General features: G+C 44.7%; 1 protein-coding gene across 11 annotated transcripts in view; it reads left to right on the top strand.

Moving 5' to 3' along the window:
• Window positions 1-23,317, top strand: part of NUMA1 (nuclear mitotic apparatus protein 1) — a 71,707-nt gene that overhangs the window by 25,037 nt on the left and 23,353 nt on the right. For 10 of the 11 annotated variants that reach the window (XM_028725768.2, XM_077926848.1, XM_077926846.1 and 7 more), the window contains exons 2-10: window positions 9,090-9,160; window positions 10,837-10,922; window positions 13,994-14,073; window positions 14,973-15,055; window positions 15,898-15,978; window positions 16,745-16,829; window positions 17,959-18,070; window positions 20,422-20,579; window positions 22,059-22,176. In XM_028725768.2, the coding sequence (XP_028581601.2) occupies window positions 9,119-9,160; window positions 10,837-10,922; window positions 13,994-14,073; window positions 14,973-15,055; window positions 15,898-15,978; window positions 16,745-16,829; window positions 17,959-18,070; window positions 20,422-20,579; window positions 22,059-22,176 (845 nt within the window). In that variant the 5' untranslated portion in view covers window positions 9,090-9,118. Of the gene's footprint in view, window positions 1-6,109; window positions 6,328-9,089; window positions 9,161-10,836; window positions 10,923-13,993; window positions 14,074-14,972; window positions 15,056-15,897; window positions 15,979-16,744; window positions 16,830-17,958; window positions 18,071-20,421; window positions 20,580-22,058; window positions 22,177-23,317 lie in introns of all 11 variants that reach the window. The other variant, XM_077926844.1, reaches the window with a different exon arrangement.

The raw sequence follows: 23,317 nt of genomic DNA on the forward strand, positions 1-23,317 counted from the left end.
GGCAGGGCAAGGACTAGACCATGTGAAAAATGAACATAATATTTTAGTGGCAGTTCATTAATCTTCAGCTTTGTCATTCTTGTTATTAAAAAAGTGCCTATACATTCTGTTGTTGCACCCATGACCTAGGTGGTTAAGGTGCCATTTAGCTCCTAGCCTTCATATCTCAGTTTCTAACACTGGCTAACATCCTGCTCATCTGTTTGTGTGTGTTGCTTGAGTCTGGTGTGCTGCTTGCCTTGTTGTAAACTGTAAGGCTGCATTAAGCTTCTTGAAGGGCTGAAAGGTCAACAGAGGACTATAGCAAATGTGAATCTATTAAATTTTTATAGCTTTTTCCAAAAATCTGAAGCTTTGCTAGCCAAGGGATATTAATGTAACTCATTTGTAGCACATCAGTAGTGTGGGGAAAAGCCTTTTTTCATGTGCCTGCTTACCTTGGAGGCAGTTTTTACCACAGTTTATACAAGTTTATATGCCTGATACATTGACTGATGTGTCTTATGTGATCCCATATAGTAAGCATATGTGGAGATTTCTGGGCACCAGGTTGGCAACCACAGTTTAAAAACCTCTGCCTTAGTCCATAGTTAATATCATTTCCATTTCCACTGTGTTTGTTTCTCCTTCTTGTATACTGTGAAGTGTTGTAAGAGCAATGCAGTCAAGTATTGTAGTTGAGATCATAGAATTGTATCGACATTCCGTTGTTGCAGCTGTAACCCAGATTTAAGGTGCCATTTGTGCCTAGCTTATTTATATGAGTTTCTAACACTGTTTGCACCATATGTTTCTAGATTCAGGTAGGTAGCCGTGTTAGTCTGACGCAGTAGAAATAAAAAAACGAAAATAAAAAAATTGTCCAGTAGCACCTTAGAGACCAACAAATTTAGTTGGTCTGGTATCTGAAGAAGTGTGCATGCACATGAAAGCTCATACCAAGTACAAACATAGTTGGTCTCTAAAGTTCTACTGGACAATTTTTTAAATATATATTTCTGTTTGCACCATATGGTTCAACTCTTTCAGAGAATCTGGAGAGGTTTCTTTGGAGAGCATTCTGGTGATTTCATCTATAAATACAACACATGCGCAAGTCTCCTGTGGCAATTTTAAAAGTGGTCAGGAAGCCGGTCAGCGTGGGTAGGCTTTGCAAATTAAGATAGCTGGCTCATCATTTTCCTGTAGTGTGTAATCTAGAGTGGGGTTTTTTGTTTAGTGTCCCTACAGATACTCCACAGCCATTGCTAGGGAGCTTTCGGAAGGGATTCTTCTACAAGTGATGGGCTTTAGTTTTATTTTTGCACACACCCTGCCACCTGAGTTTTAATGTATTGTAGGAAACAACATTTTAAATAGTCTCTACAACAGTAGCTTCTGTGTATTAGCTAGTTTATCAGCTGTGTGAAAGATGTATGTCTTACTGACCATGAACCAAGGATTGCAGAATCCCAGCATTAAAAAGGAACACCAAATTTGCATGAAATTGTATTTTAATCATTTTGTCCAGGGATGGGATTTCTAGCCAAAGCAGATACGATCAAAATAAAATTTGGATATATAGCGAAGGTGCTGTGGCCATGAAACTGCACAGAGTCAGTATTCAGAAAAGTTGCTGCACAGGGCATAGAAATCTCCCTGTGTGTTGGAAGCTTGCTTGTTTAATTTCTGAACCCCAAGCAGGTAGTTACAGCACTCTTGCAAGTTTTAACCTGCAATTATGAAATATAGACACTTCCCCTTTTTTTGTATTATGAAAGCTGACATTGTCAGTTTTGATATTTCAGTACAGAATCTGTTCATGTGAAAAAAGCAAGTGGTCCCCAAATGCTCATGCCATAGTGGATTAGTTTGTCTCTAAGGTGCCACAAGAGCCTTCGTTGAAAAAGGAATTAAATACTGTTAGCAGTCTAGGGGATTATTTGAGGTGATGTGTTTCTCTTCTGTAAGGATCACATTAAGTGCTTATGTTTAGTGTATTTTCCCACATGGAATTTTTATTTTTATTTTTTCGTTCTGCTTTGCCAACTTCTCTACCAATCCCCATGCTGCAGTGGGGATTAGTGTGTGTGTGTGTGTGTGTGTGTGTGTGTGTGTGTGTGAGAGAGAGAGAGAGAGAGAGAGAGAGAGAGAGAGGTATGTTATGTACCTGTGTGCTGCATGTCTTATGTGTGTAGGTTCTGTATGTGTGAGGGTATGTGATACAGTCTGGCATAAGGATTTAGAAGCAATCACCAGCCCCTTGAATTAGGCCCAGAAATTGATAAGCCGCCAGTGCAACTTCTGCAATGTTGGCTAAAGGTGCTTTCTTCTCCTGACATTGGGCAGGCGCTCAGTGATTTATTGCACCTGCTGTGCTTCTGAATTGTCTTCAAGGGCAGCCCCATATAAAGTGCACTGCAGTAGTATGCCCTCAAGATGACCAAAGCAGAGATAATTATGATGAGACCCCCCTGCAAAATAAGTGGAGCTAATGCACTAGGTGAAACTTACCTTGTAAGGGATGTTTCTGACCACCAACGCTATCTTACCTACAAGCAAAACACAAGGACAATGTGGAACTATCCACGATGAGTCTGTGCTCTTCTTTATAGTGGCAAAATCGTTTTTGGTCTTGATGGTGAGAAAAAATGGGAAATACGAATCTGTAAATATTCAAATGAATGTTTTTTCCCCAATAGGTTTTAGAGATGTGGAGATTGCAGTTTTGCAGGCAGCTGTTAGGGAGGAACAGTTCACAAGAGAGAACTGCTCATTGCTCAGGGGTGTTTGATCTCCTCTTGTCAGCTGTGGTTTGACAGCCACAGGAAGCAAAGGCTGCTGTAGCTGAGGTGGCCTGGCAAGAAAGAGTGATACTGGAGCTCTGTGTGTGTCTGCGTACATATGTCTGCACATGCATGCACACACATGGAATAGGGTGTCTCACCCTGGGGTTCCTCTGGAGACTGGAACCTTAGCATTCTGTCTAGTTATTCTGTCTAGTTGCTTAAGAGCTTGTTCTTTGGTGCTGTCACATTTAGACTGGAGTTTGGGTGCTGTGTGCTGTGAAACAATATAGAAGTTTTCATTCCAGTTCCTGTAGGGATAAGATAAAAAGGCCTAGTTGCATGCAGAAATGGCAGATCTTCTTCCTGACAGTCTTACTAATATTCACACATTTCATAAAGCTCTGTAGCAGATCAGGCTTGGTGACTTACGGTAATTGTAGAAATGTATACTTTAACCTTTTGGGTAAGTAGTTTATACCATAAAGTACACACAAAGGAACCTTTGGTGGTCCTGTGCATTGCTTTCCAACTGAGTTTCTTAGTTTCCTCCCCACTTCTCAATGTGTGATGGATGTTCTTTACGGCCAAATCAGCCTTTAGAGTTTTCTCTTTTCACCTTGCTGGGGTTTTTTGGGTGGGATGAGGTGAGGGAATGCCTAATGGAGGAGTGGCTTCTCTTTTGGAGATTTTGGACTGCGCCTGAGTTAATGTTGACCAAAATTGAATGGAGAGCAGGAAGTTCAGTGTAAAGCTATTTTATTAGGAAACTGAGAAAGACCAGTTATGATCATATTTTTATTTACAGCATTTTACCAAAACCAGTTTGCATGCCAGAGCTCATTAAGTCATGCTCTCCGGGGGGGTCCAGGAGCACAATACCAGCAGAGTATTTAGTTAGCACCGTCCTAAGTGAGTATATTTGTAAACAGTAGCCAAGGTTATCCATAGCATTTATGCCACATGGGCAGGTTCTGCCTTGGCAAGGCATGTGTTGGCATCTCCCAGTCCAGATGGCATCTCTAAGAATCTGAGCCATGCAAAACTGTCCCCCTGGGTATGATTTGTATTTAACAAATGCAGCTCAGGTCTTCCCATGCTTCATATCCCAATATCTGATCACTGGCATCAGTACTTGTTAACATGGATAGATGGCTGATGTCAGTTCCATGAAACACAAGCAGATGCTGTACCTGCACTAGATCAAAAGGAAACTTCTAGAAAGTAGGCAGTCCTTGACCTTGAATTTGGGTCAAAATATGACTTGTTGACAAATGTGCATGTGCATATGATGGGCCTAAACGTTTGGAGAAGGTTTAAATAAATATATGTATTTAATCCTCCTACTGGCAGTAACTTTTCTGCATTGGGTTTGGGTTTCCCCTGCCTTAGCCAGCCTGAGGCATTTTCCTAGCCTCTTCAGTTGTTTCCAGAAAATGCAGACAGTGGGCATATGGAGTGTTTCAACAAAAATGCTGTTCTGCAGAACAGGGGCAGTCACACTAAAAGCCCTGCTCTGTTGCAAAGTACTGGAAGACACAAGATCTGCCCACTCGGGAAGAATGGCAGATGAAGCTGATGGACTACATGGAGTTGGCGGAAATGACTGGCAGAATCCGAGACCAGGGAGAAGAGTCGGTGGAAGAAGAGTGGAAAAAAGTTAAAGTATATTTACAGAAATATTGTAAAATAAATGAATGTTAGAAGGATGCTGGAAAGAAGTTATATGGCTTTAGCAGAAATGTTATAAAGAATTAAGTAAAAATAGATTGTTAACGGGTCAAAGTGTAAAATGTAAGGTTAAATTGCGTTAGATAAATTATGGAACAAAATTTGAGAAAGAGGGAAAGGACTTGCTGAAACAATTAATTGAATTAGAATACAAAAAAGGGAGGTGTGAGGAAGTCAAGGAAACAAGTAAAGATAAAGATATGAAAATACTGGATGGGTTTTTTAAAAATGTTTTTGTTTTTAAATGTTTTTGTTTTTTTTTGTATTGTTTTGCTGTATTGTTGTTTTTTATTGTATTTTCTTTTATTTTTGAAGTATTGTAACTTTTTATTGTTTGTTTTTCTTTTTTCTGTAATTGTTAAACTTTAATAAATATCATTTAAAAAAAGAAAAGAAAAGCCCTGCTCTGAGTTACTGTGGAGCAGCTTTCTAAGGGATCATTTCCTTCTTCCTCAGAGTGACCGAGACCCTCATTCTCCATGACAGCGTGGCAGCTGTCAAGTCCCCAAAGGCTTTGTCCACCAACCTCTCTCAGCTTCTGCAGGTCAACCATTTTGGCCTTGGGAGAATGAACTTGGTTCCCTGAGGGCCAGGAACGCATTGCACCAAGCACACCCCCACGACTTCTGTCCAGAAGGCAGACAGTTGCATTTATAGTATTCTGTGCAATGCACTGCATGCTGTGCCCCAGCTGGCTTTCTCTCTGCATATCTGTTTTTACAGGTTATTGAGTTAGTTTACTTTGGGAGCTTAGGATTTGTTGTGGGGAGAGTAGTCTTCCCTGTCCTCCTTGCTCTGCTGTTGAATTCACTCGGCTGCTTTGTCACTGGGGCTGAGATACCACACAGGTGAGACTTCCCTCTTGCTCATCCAGTGGGCTCCCTCTCTGGGTGGTTCCAAATTTATAGTCCTGACTAGCTTCCCTCTAGGTTTTGATGACTTAAGCGGTATATAAATCCTGTTTTATAAATAAATGGCACCAGGTGATTGACATGTGGATGGCTTCCTCCACCTGTCAGTGTTGGCCGGTGGGCTCTTGAACCTAGGATCTCTATGGTGTGTGTCCCTCCTTTTGTGTTTTAAAGAGCCCTTGTGATTGTAACACCAACCCTACATTTTATAGGCAGTTGTTGAACAGCAATAGAAGCTAATGGGGAGCTACAGAGGTTCCCAGTGTTTCCTCAGGGGCCTTGATCACCCTTTCCAGCAGTAAACTTGTGTGCTTGTCATTTGGAAACGAAACAGCACTATCCAAAAACAATAGGGGCTTCCTCTACATATTCAGGGGACACCCTTGGTACACAGGGTTATTTTTTTTAAAAAAAAAAAATCACCTGTTTGTGTAATCCAGTAAGCTGCATAAACTTACTACTCCAAGTTGAGTCTTGGGAAGTGGGGGCATGCAGATAAAATGTGAGTGTCCTTTGAGAGTTATGATCGGCATGTAGGCAGTTACAGAAAAAACAACTGATTAGGGGCTTCATACATGACATTTTAATGTGCTGCTTTGTGAACCTGATGGCTTGTAACAGGTTACTGTGTAGAATTACTAAAGCCATTTTTGAACACATGCCCAATATTACAAATGCCTGTTTTGCATGTTTCTATTTCAGCCGCGTCGTTTTGTGTACATTAGCACAGGATTCCAAGCCAGCTGCCCACATATTTCCTGTCAACTAACTGCTTTTTATGCTGGAAGAGTCACACATTGAAGGAAAAGGCCTGCTAGAATTCTAGAATGAGGAAATGTTGCAGCTAAGAACTTGTGTGAAATCCAGGCTTGCCTCAGTTGTGCCACAAGTAAACCAGGGCATTTTGTTGCCGATTTGAAGTGAGCATTCTGCTTTTTCTTGATTTGTACTGCTGACTTGTATTTTCCTTTGCTTTAAATTGGAGAGCATAGCTAAAAAGAGCTGTTATTTCCCATAGTTGTGGTCTCTCTGAAGTCCTGGAAAGAGCTGTGAGGGACATTACTTGTGCTTTCTTGAGGAAGTAGTATGTTTAGCATTGACAGGAGTCCTGGCTTTTCAGTCTTCTATTACCATCAGACGTGCTGCTCTGAAGGTTGAGTAATGCCTTGGTTTTTATTCTTCCAGGCAGGTGCAGTGATTAACATTTTGCAGTGGTCTCCCTCAGAAGGTGGTGAACTCTCCTTCCTTGGGGGTTTTAAGGCAGAGGCTGGATGGCCACCTGTCATGTATGCTTTATTTGAGATTTCCTACATTGCAGGGGGTTGGACTTTTAAGATCCTTGGAATCCCTTCCAACTCTGCAGTTCTATGAGTCTATAAATATATGACACTCAATTAGTCAAACTGTTAAACACTAGTTTTTCTATATAATATAGGTAGATAACTTGCTTCCACCTGGAAGCTGCATATACCGTATTTTTTGCTCTGTAAGACTCACTTTTCCCCTCCTAAAAAGTAAGGGGAAATGTGTGTGCGTCTTGTGGAGCGAATGCAGGCTGTGCAGCTATCCCAGAAGCCAGAACAGCAAGAGGGATTGCTGCTTTCACTGCGCAGCGATCCCTATTGCTGTTCTGGCTTCTGAGATTCAGAATATTTTTTTTCTTGGTTTCCTCCTCCAAAAACTAGGTGCGTCTTGTGGTCTGGTGCGTCTTATAGAGCGAAAAATACAGTATTTCTCCAGGAGGGTTTTTCCACCATCATTTTATTTGTTTGCCATCTTTCCATAATTAAAACCATGCTCAAGGCACCTTACAACATAACAAGATTTACATAATTACAAACGTAACAAAAATAGTCAGAATAAATAAAACACATCAAAAAGTACACAACTGAATTGAAACAATGTCCACATAAATCATAAGAATAAAACTAAAGATACAACATTTAATATTAATATCCTTAATTAATAACAAAAAACCAACAAAGCACCTTAAACAAACCACAGCCCAAGAGTCTGTTCAGCAGCCTCAGCTTTTGTAGCTGCAGAGCTCTGTCTTCCCAGGCCAGGTGAGAAAAGGCCAGCAAAGCAGGGAGCAGGTCTTCCAGGGCTTGCAAGACCCTCCAGAATGCTGTGTGGTGCCATGTTGCCAAAAGCACTGAGGGTCCCCCAGGGGTTTGCACTTTTTTAAAAAAACTGACTGCTCCTATAGGTACCCTGTTGTGATACTGTGGTGCCCAAAGGTTTTTGCAAGGGGCCCAAAGCCCCTCAGGAATCGCCACACAATATGTTGGCCTGTGGCCCTGGAGGGTTGACCTTGGGTCACTGTGGTCCTTCACATAAGAAATGGTTAGCCACTGCTGATGCAAAATAACAGCAAGAAGTAAAAATATTTGACACGTAAGACAATACAGTAGGAAGGAAACACTAGGCTCAAAACTTCCATGCCTATGGTTTTCAATGGTTGGTTCCACGTTTTCCCCTTCCCTTTGATGTTGGTTCATAACAAGGTTCAAAGAAGGCCTGTCATTAGTAACAAGTGGCAAGTCAAAACAGATTGAATGACATCCCATTCTGCCCCCCTTCCCAGGCCAAATAACAGGGGCAAATAGCAGCCCTAGCTTAGGGCAGGCTAAATCTTGTTTTGGTTAGGGTTGAAAGAGGGGCCTTGTGTTTGCTTTGCTTTTGGACAGTTGGTTTCCTATTTCTTCTTCAAAGTTGCTGTTTGCAAAAGCCCTACTTTTACTAAAGGTTCTCAATACCCCATGAGCTTGTTTAGTTTCCGTGCTAGTTTTGTATGGGGAGATCGTAACAACAGGAAGCCTCTGTGATCCACTATTTTGTCACAACTGTTCCTCTCCACTTGGAGCCAATCCAGGCATTCCCAGGTCATTTTTTAGACTTGAATAGGACGGTGCTGTCATATGTATACTTGTAGGGGTTTTGCCCATGTGTTGTCTAAAAGCTTTCAAATATACAGTCATCCTCCTAGACATCTAAGATGGTACAGTCCTCTGTGCCTGTTTTTGTTTTAAAGAAAACAGACTGGCCTTGGCCAGGGCAAAAGATTACTGACTCAGCTTTTACAAAATCATTGCAGGATGTGGGGGTAGAAAGACTGGTATCTGGAGAAGTGGAGCTGTCATGATGGATTGGTTTTATATTGCTGAAAGAAAACCTGTTTGAATCAAGTTCCCCATTGGTATGTCACATTAATACAGAAAAATGCATACTATTTGACTGGCCTAACGATGAAACATTGTTAATACAAGCATGGTTGGCTGGCCCTTTGTAGGGTAGCTTCGTATGAGCCTACATTTACAGTCCTGCTATCAAGGAATGTAACACTAAACCTTGGTGCGGGCCTTTTCTGCTGGTTAATAGATCTGAGGCAGGACAAGGAGCCTTGAAAGCATTAAGTGTGTTTCTCTCTCTTTACCTGTAAAAACATTGAACAAAGCCAGATACTTGAGTAACAGCTGTCCAGAACTTTAAAGAAGCAAGGACTGATCATAAAGCTTCAAGCCCACTTTCCCTTTTATCGGAGGAGCTGAGGTTCCCACAAGGGACAGAACAGATGCACTTTTATGTTATTTGTTGTTGGAGTGTGATTTCTTGATGGAGAGTGAAAATTACTTAATTTCAAAGCTTTAAATTCTTTCCCCCTTTCTCTTGGCCTTTTTAGGTTGGAAGGTAACCTGGCAAAGCACCAAGATGTCGCTTCACAACACGAGAGCCTCAGCTCTCCTTGCTTGGGTAAGATGCCTCTTCTTTATTCTTGGTAGCAGCTTAGGATGTGGCCACACCTTGTGCTCTGGTGCCTTCTTTTCCCTCTGCGCTAACTGTGCCCTGTTATCCTTGTCCAAAGTGCTTTGTGTAGCTGACAATTCCCTTTGCGACACTGTGTTTTTGGTCCAGCAGATCTTCCCTGTGAGAAACAAGTTACTGGGATGTAAAACATGTTACTGTAGGAAAGGCAAAACTGGCAGTAAAAACAGGGCAGTTGTAGCGAGAGAACCAGCTGCGTTTCAGTGACAAAACGGGCAATGAGAGGTCCATAACTCAATTGTAGGGCATCTTTTTTTTCCTTCTTTTTTTTGTACACAGAAGGTTCTGGGTTCATTTCCCAGAGTCTCCAGGTAGGGTTGAGGGAGACCTCTGCCTGAAGCCCTGGAGAGTGTTAGTGTGCCAATGTGATTCAAGGCCTGATTGTAAGAATTGAAGCAGTGTAAATTTTAAGTTGTCAGTTAACATGGTTTATTAGCCACATATGCTCCATTATTTAGAAAATGTGCATAGAAGTATGCATGGGGAACTAGATTTAAGTCAGCTCCCCCCCCTTCCTGATTTATGTAATGGGTTTAAATCAATGGCACCCTGAGGAAGCATTTCATGGGGGGGGGGAGTTTCTTTCCTTAGATGCTCTGTGAAGCTTTCAGATATGCTTGGGATAAGTGTTGAGACCTTGGATTTAATCCAAAACTTCTGGAATTTTTTGCTTTTTATCAGGAAAGGGGTGGAGATGAGGAGTTGGCCCTCTTTTTGAATGCCTAGAAAGCTCCTGGTGCTTCCTGGACATTATGTTAATTGTCCGTTGCTCCCACTCCCTCAGACTCCTTAAAGATATTGATGAGGTTTACACATGTTTGGAAAAGGCCATGGTTAATGTGAGAGCTGTTTAAATTAAGTCTACCATAACTAGTAAAAAATTTCAGGTACCCCCAGGCAGTCATGAAGAATGAGGGTTCATTGGAGCAATATTGTTCAGTGGTTCCCATATAGAACTGTTTGTATTAGTTCCTACGTGGGGTTAAGGCACCAAGGCAGGGCGCGTAAGAAAATCCCTGCTGAAACAATATAAATGCCTATCTGGTCCATCACTGTGGGCAGCCAGAGCCCTCTGAGAAGCTCACAAACAGGACATGAGAGTACCAGCCCCCTCCCACTGGTAACTGAGGCCTGCTGTCTCCTCTGGAGGTAGCATATGGCCGCTAGGACTTGTAGACTAAAATCCATGTAGAGTTGTATCAAGCAGGAGGCAAGGAAAGGAAATAATTTGTACTTCTTCTGCACCCTATTCCAAAGCCTCATGATCAGCTGTGATGTACCCATTAAGTTTTTTTCTTTATGGCAAATGGGTAGGGCATGTTCCTGTTGATGTGCTGAAGGCTATTATCTATCACTCATCTTTGTGTCTGATCTGAGATCCTTCCATCTCCAAGCGCAAGGTGTATGCAGTGCATTGCTAAGTGCTTGTATGTTTTCCTTATTGGGGTTTCCACCAAGCTTACATGTGGGTAAACTGCATTTGGTGCATCACCACAAGTTTCAGAATTGATATACTGACTGAGCTGTAAGATGCTGACCTTATTCCTTAACTTGCCAGCAAGTGGATTTCTAGCCTGTGATTTGATTCATCCTCTCTTCTTCAGGTGAACAGTCTGAAGCTGGATGATACCCTGAATTCATTGTCTCAGCTCCAAGACTGCAGCATCTTCATCAAGATAATCAACAAAATGTAAGAGGCACCAAGGACACCTTCCCTTCCTTCCTTCCTTCCTTCCTTCCTTCCTTCCTTCCTTCCTTCCTTCCTATACTTTGAAGTCAATGTGCATTGTAATGTTGTTGCTTTTTAAGTCTTGTAGGGACAGAGGCTGAATGCTACAGCCAGTGAACAGCAGTAGCAAATAATGTACAAAAAGTGATCAGTATAACTGCTAGTCATAAAGATGATCAAGCTTTGAAGAGCCCTGCAGGCGCATCCCCTGGTGCTGGAAAACCTTTTAGTTAGTTCCCATCCCTGGGTCCTCTGGTGCTTTTACCTCTATGCTGTAGGCCACTCTTTGCAGTAACAAGTGCTTGGAAACCAGCTGCTTTAATAATGCACCCTCCTCCGAATGCTAATACAGAATTATGTACTTGTGTAAATTCTCACTTCCCCATAGCCCTGACAGTGAGCTTCTTCCCGTCCAGTGTTGTTCAAGTGCATAGGTGAAATCTGTAGCACTTGCAGAGTCTTAGGAATAACCATAGTGGAACTCGGAGGTTTTAAGGAATTGTAGCCTGTTTGCTGTTGATTACATTCTTTCTCTCTTAATTGGATTCTGAATTAAATGCAGAACTTATTCTGATATAGTGTCTTTTTATCTGATGGAAGTTATTTTTGTACTTTACATCCTAAGCTGGGAAGAGCCTCTCTTGATGCACCTTGGCTATTGTTACCTGTCCTGCTGGACAGCTGGAGGTGCATTTAAGAAATGATTCCTAGTTGTGTAGGAGGAGGTGGTGAAGAGGACTTCCTTCAGAGCCTGTATTTACTCAAAGCCTACTTAATCCCATTCCATCTGGTTTTGAACTGTGATAAACAAATCCATGAAACAAGCTGCCATGTTAGGCACTTTGCCTGCACTGTAAGAACTTTGGGGTTTTTGTAAAGGTTTGGGGAGGATGAGGAGACTCGGTTCAAAAACTGCAAATGATCTGCACCTCAGTTTATGAAGTACTGTGTAAAAGGGGTGTCAGGTTTTCTTCTAAGCCTCCTGCTGGATTTCAGGAATTAGCGGTGTCCCTCCATTGCAGTTCTGTAGATACTTAGTTTTCATCTTCTCTTGGTAATTGTTCTAGGAGCATATTGGAGGTGTGCAGGCAGCCTCATAATTTCTCCTGAAATGCTTGAAAGCCCAAAGCACCCTGAAATGCAGCTTATACTGCCCAGATACCATCTTAATGTTTTATCTGTCTGGTGTTTTCATCATGCTAAGATGCTTAAATTACTTTTCTACAAATATACCCAAAGCAACATATAAAAATAAATGCTAACTACTAGAATGTTGCAGGCAACCAAACAATCACAAAACAAACAGCAGACGAAAGTCAGAACTCTAAAACAGGAGGGCACCATTAAAAGTATTGTTAAATTTTGTTTAAAAGTGTCACTCTGATATCCAAGTACTGATAAGAAGGTGCTGAACAATTTTGTTGGTGTTCCAAAAATGAGGTGCCATCATACTCTCCCCACCAGACTGTGGAAGGTCTCAGAAGTTAGTCACATGTGGGTGAAGGTGACCCTCAATGTACTCTGTCCCAAGGTGTTTGCCACCCTGGATTCCTTTGGGAGGAAGGGCGGGATATGAATTGAATCATAATAAATTTGCTATTCTTTACCTACCTGGTTCAAGCACCTTGCAGTGAAGCAAATCCCTTCCTTGAATTTTCAGAGCTAACATTTTAATTCTTGGCAGTTTGCTGTGTCAGACTCTGAAGCTGTTTGGGTTCTGCTGAGCAGCCTGAGCTCAGAGTAGATGAGTGTGGGTGCTTGGCTGAAAAAGTGCCACTGATCATACGTCCTAAAATTGTGAAGCGTGGAACTGGGATAGCTCACAAGTTGGTAGAGCATGAGCCTCTTGATCACAGGGTCGTGGGTTCGAGACCCACGTTGAGCAAAGGATTCCTGCATTGCAGAGGGTTGGACTAGATGACCCTTGTGGTCCTTTCCCAACTCTGCAACTCCATGGTTCTCAGATACTTGTTTCAGGCAGCATAGTACAGGGGTTGTTCCAGGCCTGACTCTTAGTGTCGCAAACTTGAGAAGCAGCACAATTGGCTCCCCCTCGTGGCTCTTTTGGGTGCATCATTGTGCAGTCTCTAGTGGGCGTTGCTCACAATGTAAACAAGGAAGTAAACAGAATCTAATCGTTAGTAATTAAGTCTGGGGAGTTCTGCCTTTGGATGCAAAGGATAAGTGGAGGACACCAGGGATAGCTGTTGTCTTTCTGAGGGTTCATTTTGTGTTCTGGTCTGTGTTAGTCTTGCAGTCTGATCATCAAGTCTTTTCCCTACCCACCGTTCCCAGTATGAACCCAGTCAGATGCTCCCATAGTTTCTGGTCATACAGAGATACCAATGACATTGATAAGCAGCTGGCAATTGTGGTGTTTCCCACTGCTGCCTTTTCAAGAACAATCAGACCTGCCTTCCCCAATCTGGTGCCCTCCGGATGTTTTGGACTACAACTGCTATCAGGCCCAGCAGCATATGGCCATGATCATTGGGACTCATGGGAATTGTAGTCCAAATCAACAGGAGATCATGGGGAGGGCTTGATTGGACAGCTTTAGGGACTGATACATCATTTAATCTTCTATGTTCATAGGAAGTCTATTTCAGATTGCTTTATGGTATGAATGCCCTTTACGAAGCAAGCAAAAAAATTCCTTGGCTTTGCCTTTTAGCTAGATCTCCTGCTTCATTAACGGCGTAATAGCTTAAAAATGCATACTATTTTTCACTTAATGACACTTCTTCCTGCCCACAAATACACCAGCCTGCTTTGAATTGGAACTAGTTGTACCCAGACTACTTCCCTGTCCAGTTTCGCAAGGGAAACGGCTACCGTTTTACCATGTTACATAGCTTCAGGCTTCAAAGAGGTCCATTCTAGGTGCCACAGTAAACAGGCTGGACTGTAGATTTGAACTGCATTAATGTGTCCCCCTCTTCCTCATTTGTTTCTGATTCTTATCATCCCTCTGGTCAAATAGATCACCAGGAATGTCTCTCTGTTGAAGTGCTTGCTTTGTTCTCTTCCAGTCATGGCTCTGAAGAGGGACGGGACCCTTTGCAGCAGAGTTTGCCAGACCGGGTTGCGTATGTCGTCGGCTTCCTCAAGAGTAAGGGATCCTGCCACTTGGTGCATCTTGGCTCTTTCTGAATTTAGATAATCTGTTGTCTGCACATCAGCCTGAGCCTCCATCTGCCACACTCTCCAATGTGGAGGAAACTGGCAAGCAAAGCTGTTGTTAATGCAGAAACTTCCTAACATTCTCCCCTGTTCCTAGAAGATGGATAGAGTTGGTGGCAAGAGTGGCACTTTTCCATACTGCACTGCTTTTCCCCGCTCATACAGTTAAAAATTACAAGAGTATGTGAGCCTATGTTCAGCTCCCACAATGATTTTGTGAAGATTGAGCATTGGAAGAAAGTAGCCAGCAGGTCCCTCTACCCATGTAAGGCCAGGGGAGGGGAATAAACATGGCAAGGCTTGCTAGGCTTAAGTTCCCCTTCTGCCTACTGGTCCCCCTTTTGCAGGAGAGAAGAGAGAAAACTCAGCCAGAGACATTTAGCTGCCCAGAGGTGATTCTTACTTGCCTTGGGCCCACATGGTTAAAGGCTATTTCAAGCCTGATCTCAGGTGCAGTCCAAAGGTGCTCATGGCAAGCTGCCACAGCTAAAGGAGAGGAAGCCATTGGAACGCCTCTGCTGCTTCTGAGCAGTAAATGCCGCAGAGCAGCTAAAAAGATGAAGTGCACATAGATGTAAAGCAGTCTAAGCTTTAGAGCCGAAATGGGCAAAAATGTAGTGGCTACACTTCTCATTTTTGCAGCCAAAAACCTTCTTAGATCTTTTTGATAAACCACCCCACACTCTCAGTTTGGCAGCCTTCCACCTGAGGATGGGGTGCAGGTGTGGGATTGTTTTGGGTTCCATAACTAGTCTAGACCTTTTCCTTGGGGTTGGTGCTGTGATTGAATTCAAAGACGCCTTTTTAAAATTCACATTCCTCTTCCAGAACGTTGCAAGCACAAATCTACAGCACAGAACTTGGTATCTGAGGAGAAGCTTCTAGCAGCGGAGGAGTTGGAGCTAGCCAAGGTATGCACACACCTGCTGCTCTCTTTATTTAGGGGCTCAGGCTGGCAAGTTAAATCTCATTGTGGGAGATGGTGGTTAGCAGCGTCAAGAGGACATGCTGGAATGAGATTCTTAATGTGCCCCAGAGGGTGAGAGGGTGGTGCTCAAACAGGACTCAATAAGCTAAAATGCGTTAGAAAATTTATATTTTAAAGTCATTGACAGAAGGAAACACATTGCAGCTTATAAAAGGGGTGAGCGTAATGGTATGAAGGAGCAATCAACGGTACATTGTACATGAATAAATATTGGGAAAGGGAGAAATAAGGAACAATGTTATGCAGATGATGATTATATGGAAAGCAAAATAGAATATGAATATGTGACTTTGCTATTAAACTTTGAAAAACAATATGCAAGATTAAAGTTAACCATTGGTGGGTCATATGCTGCCTTCCCCCACAAACTCCACCAGCCCTCTAGATTTCCATTATGATCTAGTCTCTTGACCAAAGTTTTATTCCACTCCACAGCTCTCCTAGATCACCTTCACTATGCATGCAGATGTGCCCTCACAGTGAAGTTCATTAACACAAGTCATTGTTTTAAACACATACAATGGTGGCCTGATAAGTGGGAGGAGCTATTTCCAAATTATGGAAAATCACGCACCAGTGGTGGAAAGATAGCAACCAATCCTGGATCGACATCCAGCTTATTTTAGAAAGGTTCTAAGGACATCTGTAGAAAGCTCTATACACAACATCAGAGTTCATATCTTTGCATCTTCTGACAGGCAAAATGCACAGTCTTGCACTCCCTTTGTATGTATGTTACATCACTCTGTCTCTGCCGTTCTTCAGGTGGTCATGCTGCTGTTTTACTATGCTTCCATGAGTGATAAGATTCCCAGAGAATGGACCACGGTTGAGTATGATCTCCAGGTAACTCAAACATTCTGCCTCCAGCTATAGATGCCTTATCAGCTAAGTGACCATTTGGAGCCTGCTAGGGACGGGACGCGGGTGGCGCTGTGGGTAAAACCTCAGCGCCTAGGACTTGCCGATCGCATGGTCGGCGGTTCGAATCCCCGCGGCGGGGTGCGCTCCCGTCGTTCAGTCCCAGCGCCTGCCAACCTAGCAGTTCGAAAGCACCTCCGGGTGCAAGTAGATAAATAGGGACCGCTTACTGGCAGGAAGGTAAACGGTGTTCCATGTGCTGCTCTGGCTCGCCAGATGCAGCTTGTCACGCTGGCCACGTGACCCGGAAGTGTCTGCGGACAGCGCTGGCTCCCGGCCTATAGAGTGAGATGAGCGCACAACCCTAGAGTCTGGCAAGACTGGCCCGTACCGGCAGGGGTACCTTTACCTTAGGGATGGAAGAACTGTCTGTGGTGATGGTTGTGGGGTGGGTCACATTCCACAAAGGATAGTCCAAGCAAAAACTGCAGAGGGGAAAGCTTGCTTAAAGGGCAGGATACCTTCCTCTGGCTTTACATGTGACCAGAAGTGCCTTTGGCTGGGAACCACAAGTAGGGAGGGCTGCACATTTCCTCCAGTGGGGGCATCTTGTTGGCCACTGTGAGAAGAGCCATGTGCTGAACTAGAGGAGCCATTTGCCTCATCCAGCAATGAAGGCTGCTCTTAGGTTCACAGTTGCTCATTCTGCCCCGTCTCTTCCTCCTCCTCCTCCTCCTCCCTGTTCCCTCAGGCGGAGATGGCTAAGTCGCTGAACTTCATGTTGTACAACGAAGATTGCCTCGGTGAGAATCTGGAGACCTTCCTTCAAAAGAAAAGTAAGTGCCGGGTGAGCATGCGGGACTGAAATGCCTTCAGGGGCACGAGGCTGCCCTGCTGACTTCAGTGGCTCAACCCAGATCGGGCCACACAGTTTGATCTCATAGCTGCCCCACCACAGGTTTGTTGGAACAGCAGTGAGCAGCGGGAGGGGGGCAGCGGTTCCTGTACAGCAAGTCTAAAGAGGATAAAGACTGAGTCACTAGTTGGGGGTGGCGTTTTTTGCTGAGCTGTCTGTTGAGATGCAAGTGTTCTTGGTGAGGTTAAGGCATTGGTTCAAAAGCTACTGTCTTGCTTTTCCAAAGCAAGTAGGAGCCAGGTGTAGGCATTAGCATGGCAGAATTTACAGAGGGTGGGGAGAGTCAAAGGGAACGATGCTGGCTGAGCTCTTGCAAATTGGTCGGAGTGAGCAGGAGCTTTAAGAGCCGGAAATACTGCATTGATGCAGAATACTGCTGTCCAGAGCTGGCTCAAGACTTGCACCCCTTATGTGGCGGCTTCTGAAAAACACTTCCCTGTGGAGGTATTCTGTCTGGCAGACAAAGCCTCTTCTTGCTTCTGGCCCATTGGCATGCAACATCTGCACGCCAGTGATGCACATCTCCAGCCTCAATCAACTTGTATATCTGCATGCAAATGAGTCAGAAGAAGATTTTATGCCTTGTAAACTTTCCATGTTGGATACAGAGTAAACATTATTATGCAGCCTCTGTATGGGGTCCCTAAACTGCAGAGAATCCTGGAAAGTGGATTTCTCCTTGTGTGTTGATTGTGTGCTGTGTTTGCCTTTAGATTGTCTGGCTGTTACTGTCAGTGAAAGGCCCTTTATGCTTTGGGAACATACTATCTCCCATTTGGTATTCCTGATTCTATAAGCCACTCATAGCCCCTCTTCCTTGCTTTTTTCTTCCTCCGCTAAAACCCCCCCCTGAAACATTTTCTTCATAAGCTGGTTGATCTGTCCACTTAATAAACCGAATTCTTCGTTCCTTGAACTTCTTCAGCTGACCCAAACGGGGTGGATGGGGGGTGAATGGACCCTGAGCTTAAGGTTTTGCTGCTTTTGCTTCTTTCTTGGCTGCTGCCAAGCTGGCTCTGACATCCTGCACACCCTCCCTCTTCCTCTAGTGCCACAATCATCCAGTATCTCCAGCACCAGCTCGGAGGAGACCACCCCACCAAGGCGAGAGGTACACTTCTTGAAGCTGCAGAAGGTCGCCTCTTCATCCGGCTTGAATAAGTAAGTTATTGATGAGCTGTTTCCCAGGATTCGTGGTTGTAATTCCAGCAGTCTGATGCCACACAGGCAGATGGAAACCCTCCTTTCAGGGCACTTGCAGGATTTGATATGGCCCCTGCCTGGGGAAACCAAATTCTGTTCCAAGGAGACACCGGATCTCTGCTTTTGATCTAACTAAGTTACTTGAGGCTTTTTCCTCAGCTTGTGAAGGTGGAATCTGATTTTTTGTAGAATTCTGAGTTGCCTTTGGAAGCGTGGAATTTGTGGTTTGCACAGAAACTGGCAGGGAGAGAATAAAGAGGTGGTGAAGAGATGATAGGGAGTTGTATAGGCAGTGAAGCCCCATACCATAATTATTATTATTGCATTATCGCCTGCCCTTCACCAGCAGATTCTAGGTGGGTTATAACAAAATAAGACACAGAACTGAAAACAGCTGAAGGAAATTCAGTCGCAGGAATAGGCCGGGTTGTGAAAACATGTTGTACCTCTGGTGTCAAAAGCTGGAGTAAAGAGACTTCCTGGGGTAGCCAGGTGAGGCCTGGGAACAGAGTTCTTCCTCCACCACAGCACCCCCATGTGGCCAAACTGTGTGTCTGCTCAAAACAGAGTTGGTGAATCCCATTGTGGGTGCAGGTGGGCTAAGAGACCTTAAATGTCAGTTTGGACAGCGTATGTGTGCCTGCTCAATTCATGTTTCTAGTGATATGCCCAAGGAAGGAGGTTACATTTAAGCCAACTTTATGGAAACTTCTAAAAAACAGAAGATAATAACATAAAAATGTATGCGAATGACAATATATCAAATATCATCTAGATTATAGAGTCAGCTGAGTAGCTGTAAGACTTCACAAGACCTTGGGTCTCCAAGGTTCCTTAGATCACTTAATAACATTTTCATTAGATCTAGGTTCCCCCACTCCCACAAAGTGTTTTTCTGGTGAACAGTTTGAAGGGGAATTCAGGAAAGTAAAGTGCATTCCCCTGAGACAGTTCTCTTTTAAGCAGCTCTCACTCCAGTCCTTTAAATAAAAAGGTAAAGGTACCCCTGCCCGTATGGGCCAGTCTTGCCAGACTCTAGGGTTGTGCGCCCATCTCACTCAAGAGGCCGGGGGCCAGCGCTGTCCGCAGACACTTCCAGGTCACGTGGCCAGCGTGACAAAGCTGCATCTGGTGAGCCAGCGCAGCACACGGAAACGCCGTTTACCTTCCCGCTGGTAAGCGGTCCCTATTTATCTACTTGCACCCGGGGGTGCTTTCGAACTGCTAGGTTGGCAGGTGCTGGGACCGAGCAGCGGGAGCTCACACCGTCGCGGGGATTCGAACTGCCGACCTTCTGATCGGCAAGCCCTAGGCTCTGTGGTTTAACTCACAGCGCCACCCGCGTCCCTCCTAGTCCTTTAAATAGTTCTAAGTAAAAAAATTTAAAAGCAGTGTTGTTAGGTTCTGCTTGAATGCCTGCTTCAGGGGAAGGGGCCGTAGCTCCATGGTAGAGGGCCTGCTTTGCATTGAGGAAGCGCCAGGTACAGTCCCCACGGGCACCTCCAGGTGAGACCCCTGCCTGAAATCCTGGAGAGCCACTGCCAGTCAGTGTAGGCTGTACTGAGCTGGATGGACCAGGGTTTGACTCAGGAACACAGGAAGTTGCCTCACACTGTCTGCCAAGTGGGGCCAGAAGAATTCTGGAAGCCTGATTGGGAGCGAGTGCTGCCGTCAGCCGTAATGGAAGGTGGGGCATGTCGTAGAGTCTGAACTGTGTCTACTTCTTGGCACTCTCTTTGTGATCTCACAGAGGGGCTTGTTCAGCTGGGCTCTCATTGCTGTCTGCAGTTGGAACTGTGGCTGTCACTGACGTTGGCTGTGCTCTCGTTGGCTGAGTGGCATGGGATAAGCCGGGATTTGAACTCTGCTTCAACCTCTTTGCAGCTTGCATGGTGGTATCCCTGGCTCTCCATTGCTAGTATTTGCTAAACGTGAGCAGAGGAGCTAGGAACAGATGCCTGCGTTGTCTAGCTCTAGACCCTCTTCCCTGTTACAGTTGCAGGGATGGCTTTCTAAGTCATATCACTTGCCCTGTAGCCTGAGTGAGGTTAGCACAGCATGTTTGGGGACATTGCAAAACACATCGCTTTGTGTGTCAGCTAGATAAATGGGATGGCTGGGTCATGTTTCTTGGCAAAATGTGGAATTTTTAATAGCGCTTGTAGAATCTGAATGGTTAACCATTTATACTTGTTTCCTTTTGGATGTCATAACATGAACCACATTTTGCTCAGCAAGAGTTTTGTGCAAGCGTCTTTCACATGCAAAAAATAAAAATTCAAATGCAGATGGCTGGTACTTCTTTGCAGGTTGCTCCCCGGCTCCTCTGCCTCTCCTATGGGTGACATCATGCATTCACCCCAGTTTCAGATAAGGAAGCTGAAGAAGCTGCTGGAAGACGAGAGAGAAAATCGAGATGAGCTGGAACACGAGCTGGCAGAGAGCCGAAAGCTCGTTGATGAGAAAGGTGAGGGGGTCAGCCACCGGAGTGGGGTGGTTGCTGCCAGGGTGCTGAGACAAGCAGAGCCCTTTTCTCAAGCACTTTTTGTGGGAAGAAGCAATGAAAGTGCTCCTGAACCTCTCAGATGCAGGAAAAGAGGGTGGTAGCAGTGAACCATCAGGGAATGGGTGTGACGGCAAAAGCAATGCTAGCGGTTCCTTGGAGACTGTAGGTCTGGGTTTTTTCCTGCTGTTTTAACTGATGTTGTATGGCTGCCCTGGGCTCCTAGAGGGAGGTTGGGACAAAAAAAACATTATTAATAATTGTTGCACGCCACCTCAATCTCAGTGGGCGAGATTCCAGTGGTTCCAGGTCAGCTTACCCAGGGTTCGTGTTTCCTTTTGGAAATGAGACATGGCTCAGACTGTGGTGTCTTTAGGATATATGGTTTGTATACGCATATATACAACCTGAACCTGCGATGGAGGGACTCAGAGCATTAGCACCACAGAGGGCCTTGTTTGCATAGCTGCAGCCTTGAATTCAAACAAATTCACCACTGTGCGCTGACCCTCTCTCCAGCTTGCTGCCTTTGCCAGCCTGCAACCATTTTTCATCGCTAGGTCACATTGCAGCCAACCCTAAAGACTCCACTTTAAACTCTCCCTCTGTCTTCTAACCAACTCTCTCATTTGCTATTGGCCCAGAGCCCCCTCCTTCTTTGGTTTTCCTAACGGCTCATTACCTTCCCAGTGTTCTCTAAATGGCTCATCTCCCAAGCGTTTACCTCAGGCATAGGCAAACTCCGGCCCTCCAGATGTTTGGGACTACAATTCCCATCATCCCTAGCTAACAGGACAGGGATGATGGGAATTGTAGTCCCAAACATCTGGAGGGCTGGAGTTTACCGATGCCTGGCCTACCTCATCAGGAAACTGGCCTGGCTTCTATTTTAACATTTGCCTTGATTAAATCCCAACCCCTACTGAACCCAGGAGTTTTAGAAGAGTCTGGTACCCACAAGTGCATAACATAATAATCTAACTAGAAGGAATATGATCTAGATAAGAGCTAGATGATGTGTTAGGATCCTAATGGAACTTTCCATGGACTAGAACTTAAAATCCTGCTCCTAATTGTGGTCAGCCGTAGATCCATCTGGCAAACCACCTTACTGGCCCCACCAGCTCTCCTTTCTGTTAAAGAGGGCACATGCCAGACGCAAACACCCTCACTCTCCTCCCTCCAAATTCTGCAGTCAGGTTAAATTTCTGCAAAGTGAGCAAGTTGCCTAATCCTGCGTTCAGATGCCATTGTTATTTGTCTTTGTTCCCTGTGCTGCTCTGTCTATTGTGCAACCTCTGCTGGGAGGCAGAACAACACACAGCCCGTCCAGAGTCGCTTTGTCTGGATGGAGAGGAGCCTAGTTGCTGTACAGGGGGAAGCCACCATGTGCCTTTTAGTTTCTGAATAATCAGTGCCCTCTCTTCTCCCCCCCTGCTTCAGAAACGCGGATCCTGATGATGAAGCAGCGGATCGACCGCCTGACCCTCCTACATGAGAAGCAAGCAGCGGATCAGCTGGAATCCAAGGAAATGGAGGAACTCAGAGAAAAAAACGAGAGGTACTTCCTCCCTCGGGCTGGAATGTCCCACTAGGGCAGCCCCTCTGGTTCTCTGCATTTTGTGTCTAGCTCACTGCTTTGAAGACTTGAGTCAAAAAGTGGGATAGAAACCTACTGAATAATACTGATTTGCTCTGTTGGACTTTCCTGGCTCTGATCTGGGGTGCTGGGTTGTTTTGAAGAAGACTTTGCCAGGTAAGAAAATAGTGTTGGCCTCTGGCTTCACCTGCTGGTCAAAGGTGGTGAGGACACCTTGGGAACTTGGCAGTTCCCACTGTGCACCTCAGTTGTTCCTACCTTTAATCGAAGCAGCCAGGGTCTCTCCTTAGCTCCTGCCCTTTTCATTATCCTTATTTGTCTTATTATCTTACTTGTTTTTACTGCCCTTCACTATCTTTTGTGTGCTGTTTCGGCCTTTAGTGCCTTCCTTGCCATGACTGGTGCCTTTGCCTTAAAAGGCTCCAACCAATTTGCTCTCCACCCTCCTAGCATCTTTGCTTATCTTGTCTACCCTCCACCTTGTCCTTTCTATCAGCTATGAAGCTCACCCACTGACCCAGGGCCAGTCGCTGCCTCTGACTTAACCTGCTCCGTAGCATTATTGTCAAGAAAATGCAAAGGATCCATGTGCCTTTGCCCTAGCCCAGCTCCTTGAAAGAAAGGAGAGGGAGGAAATGCTGTCAGTGCTCTAGGGACTGTGCCACTGCTGTGGTGTTATAGTATCTGGCACATGGGTGCCATTTAAGAAACAGCTGAGAGTCATTTGCAAATCTCTTCCCTAGGCACACCTGGCTTATGATTGCCTTCAGCTGCTTGGAGTTGATTCTTCTTTAAAACAGCTGAGAATTATTCTCTTCCTCCTTCAGACTTGTTTGTGGCTGACATTCAGTGGGGAGAGAGGAGGAAGGCATGTCTTCTTTCCCCTCATTTACTCTCCCCTCTCTCAAGCTCCTGATCATTCACTCGGAAGGGGGAAGATGTGGAATCTTGGTCCCTATTATATCCTAGAGATCCATGGGAAGCAGGAGCTGATGTGCTCAGTCTAGGGCAGGGTTTCCCAAACTTGGGTCTCTGGCTGTTTTTGGACTACAGTCCTCATCATCCCTGACCACTGGTTCTGCTAGCTAGGGTTGATGGGAGT

Source organism: Podarcis muralis, chromosome 4 (genome assembly GCF_964188315.1).
Source record: "Podarcis muralis chromosome 4, rPodMur119.hap1.1, whole genome shotgun sequence".
In the NCBI taxonomy this organism is placed as follows: Eukaryota; Metazoa; Chordata; class Lepidosauria; order Squamata; family Lacertidae; genus Podarcis; species Podarcis muralis.